We start from the raw sequence: 2,780 nt of genomic DNA, 5'->3' as shown, positions 1-2,780 counted from the left end.
ACACACACACACACACACACACACACATACACACACACACACACACACACACACACACACACACACACACACACACACACACATATATATATATATATGCTACATGTGTCATTTCTCTACAAAAAGCCGACGACCTTCGGCATACTGAGGCTTTTGTCTGTGGGGATAAGAGCACAGGCATAACTTTGGTTATCATTGACGTTATACATCAGTGATGTGTATGTGGAAGCGTGTACAACCAGCCGCGCGTAGGCGGGCATCTAATGAGTAACTGCTGCTAGGTTGCTGAACGCTGCGCGTATCGGGTGGGATTCTGTGGGAAGTACGTCAGGCGTAAGTTCGGCAGCGTTGCGAGGAAGTTCTAGTTTAAGGACTGGGAATTTCGTTGCTCGCACAGGGAAACGCATTCATAACGCATCGCAACATCTTTGAACATGTTGAAACATGTCTTGAGCATGTTTCGATATGTTCAAGCCGGCCTGAACTTATCTAAACGTATCTGAACGTATTGAAACGTGTTCTTGCATATCTTAGCGTATATTGGCAGGTATGAGCATGTCTCAGCGGATATTGGCAGGTATTAGCATGTCTCAGCATATATTGGCAGGTATTAGCATGTCTCAGCATATATTGGCAGGTATTAGCATGTCTCAGCATATATTGACAGGTATGAGCATGTCTCAACATATATTGGCGTGTATGAGCACGTGGCAGCATATATTGGCGTGTATGAGCATGTCTTAGCATGAATTGGCAGGTATGAGCATGTCTCAGTATGTATAGGCATGTCTCAACATGTACAGACATGTATCAGCATGTATGGGCATGCATCAGCATGTATAGACATGTCTCAGCATGTATAGGCATGTATATGGCCATGTCTGAGTACGAATGTAGAATCAATTGCACCGACGGTGTTTTTCTTAACGTTTTCGCATTCGCAACTGCTTTTGTTTCTCTCGCAGAGGCGACAGAAAGTGATATTGATGACTGCAACGCGATGCCATCCCAGAGTTCCTTCCGACAGAACAGCCACTTAGATGAGGTGAGGTAACACGCGGGAGGAAGTCGATAAAGTCCATCACCCAACGTCACCGCTAGTTGCGTCGCATATCTCTCTCTCTGTCTCTGTCTCTCTCTCTCTCCCTCTGTCTCTCTCTCTCTCTCTCTCTCTCTCTGTCTCTGTCTCTCTCTCTCTCCCTCTGTCTGCCTGTCTGTATGTCTGTCTGTCTGCCTGTCTGCCCGTCTCCCTCTTTCTTTATTTTTCTCGCTGTCTTTCCTTCATTTTCTTTATTTCCCTCGCTCCGTCTGGCTGTCTTTCTTTTTTCGTTCACTTATGTCATTTTTTTATACTTTCTATCTATCTCTCTCATTGTCTCGCGCCCTCTGTCTTTCTGGCACGTTCTTTCTTTCTATGTTTCCTTCTCTATCTCCCCTTCTCTTTCCCTCCCATTCTCACATTCGCTCTCTCGCTGTCTCTCGCGCCCACTGAGTAACAGAGGGGCGAGTAGCAATGTTGTAGCACTTTGTCTACGCCTTTAGGTATTGACCTTAGTTATGTCGTCTCCATTTGCTCTCGTTTGCTCTCTCTCCTCCTTCTCTCTCTCTCTCTCTCTCTCCCTCTCTCTCTCTCTCTCTCTCTCTCTCTCTATATATATATATATATATATTTCTCTTTCTCTCGCTCGCTCGTTCGCGCTCTCTCTCTCTCTCTCTAGCGTGCGATTTCAATCTGTCTCTCTCTTTCTGTCTCTCTTTCTCGCGCGCGCACGCGTTCGCGCGCTCTCTCTCTCATGGTCTCCCTCCCTTGCACGCTCTCTTTCTATCGCTTTCGCACGCGCGGTTTCTCACTCTCACGCTCTCTCATTCACTCTCTGGCAATCTCTCCTTCTTTCACACATTTTTGTCTCGCGCACTCATTCTCGCTCTTTCCCTCTCTCGCGAGCGGCCATGCGGGCTCTCTCTCTCGCTCTCTCTTTCTCTCTCTCTCTCTCTGTCAGCTTCCTATGCTCTCTACACTGTCACTGCGCTCAGTAAACTCCTATGTTGTTACGTTACAGAGGAAACAGTCAGGAGACAGTGAGATTGAGGAGCCGTCTTACGCCAAGCTCAGTGCTAGAAGAACCGCCATCATTCCGGGGAAGGTAATCTTCGGACGAATAATAGCTCTCTGTTATGAGCCCACATGTTTGCTGGAACTATCTGGTCTCCGCGCTGCTTCCTGCATTACGATGATACAGGTTAAGGTTTGGTCTGTGGTTAGGTTAAGGTTTAGGGGATCATGTAAAAAACCATAAGCTTTATACAAATCCTAACACAAAACCCAACTCTTAACCCTAGCCCTATTTGGTTATGTTTTATGGGAGGGTGTGACTAGGGGATGACTTAGGTGTAAGGTTAAATAAAAACTACGAGCGTAATCCTAAACTGAACCCAAACTCTAATTCTTGCTCTAATGCTTCGCGAAACCCTAGCCACAGCCCTCACCATAACCCGTTAACAGTATTACTATAATAGCAACAGTAACCACATATTGATCAATGTTATTGGATTACTGGGCCAGAATACAAGCAATAACATTATACGATCGCGAAAAAGTAAAATCACCAGACCAATACTTCAAAGTGAATAATAATTTAGGGAGTCAATTGATGCTGCTGCTGCTGCTGCGGCTGTTGCTGCTGCTGCTGCTACTACTACTACTACTGCTGCTGCTACTACTACTACTACTACTACTACTACTACTACTACTACTACTACTACTACTACTACTACTACTA

At 45.7% G+C, this 2,780-nt stretch overlaps 1 protein-coding gene across 2 annotated transcripts in view; it reads left to right on the top strand.

Annotated features, from left to right (window-relative positions):
- The first annotated feature begins 975 nt into the window (after positions 1-975).
- LOC106811294 overlaps positions 976-2,780 on the top strand; it is a 19,668-nt gene continuing 17,863 nt past the window's right edge. For both annotated transcript variants that reach the window (XM_014814864.1, XM_014814865.1), the window contains exons 1-2: positions 976-1,045; positions 2,061-2,144. In XM_014814864.1, the coding sequence (XP_014670350.1) occupies positions 1,001-1,045; positions 2,061-2,144 (129 nt within the window). In that variant the 5' untranslated portion in view covers positions 976-1,000. The remainder of the gene's footprint in view (positions 1,046-2,060; positions 2,145-2,780) is intronic.

This window comes from Priapulus caudatus, unplaced genomic scaffold (genome assembly GCF_000485595.1).
Source record: "Priapulus caudatus unplaced genomic scaffold, Priapulus_caudatus-5.0.1 Scaffold525, whole genome shotgun sequence".
NCBI classification, from domain to species: Eukaryota; Metazoa; Priapulida; class Priapulimorpha; order Priapulimorphida; family Priapulidae; genus Priapulus; species Priapulus caudatus.
Note: the sequence above shows the minus strand (reverse complement) of the source record. Positions and strands in the feature narration are given on the sequence as shown.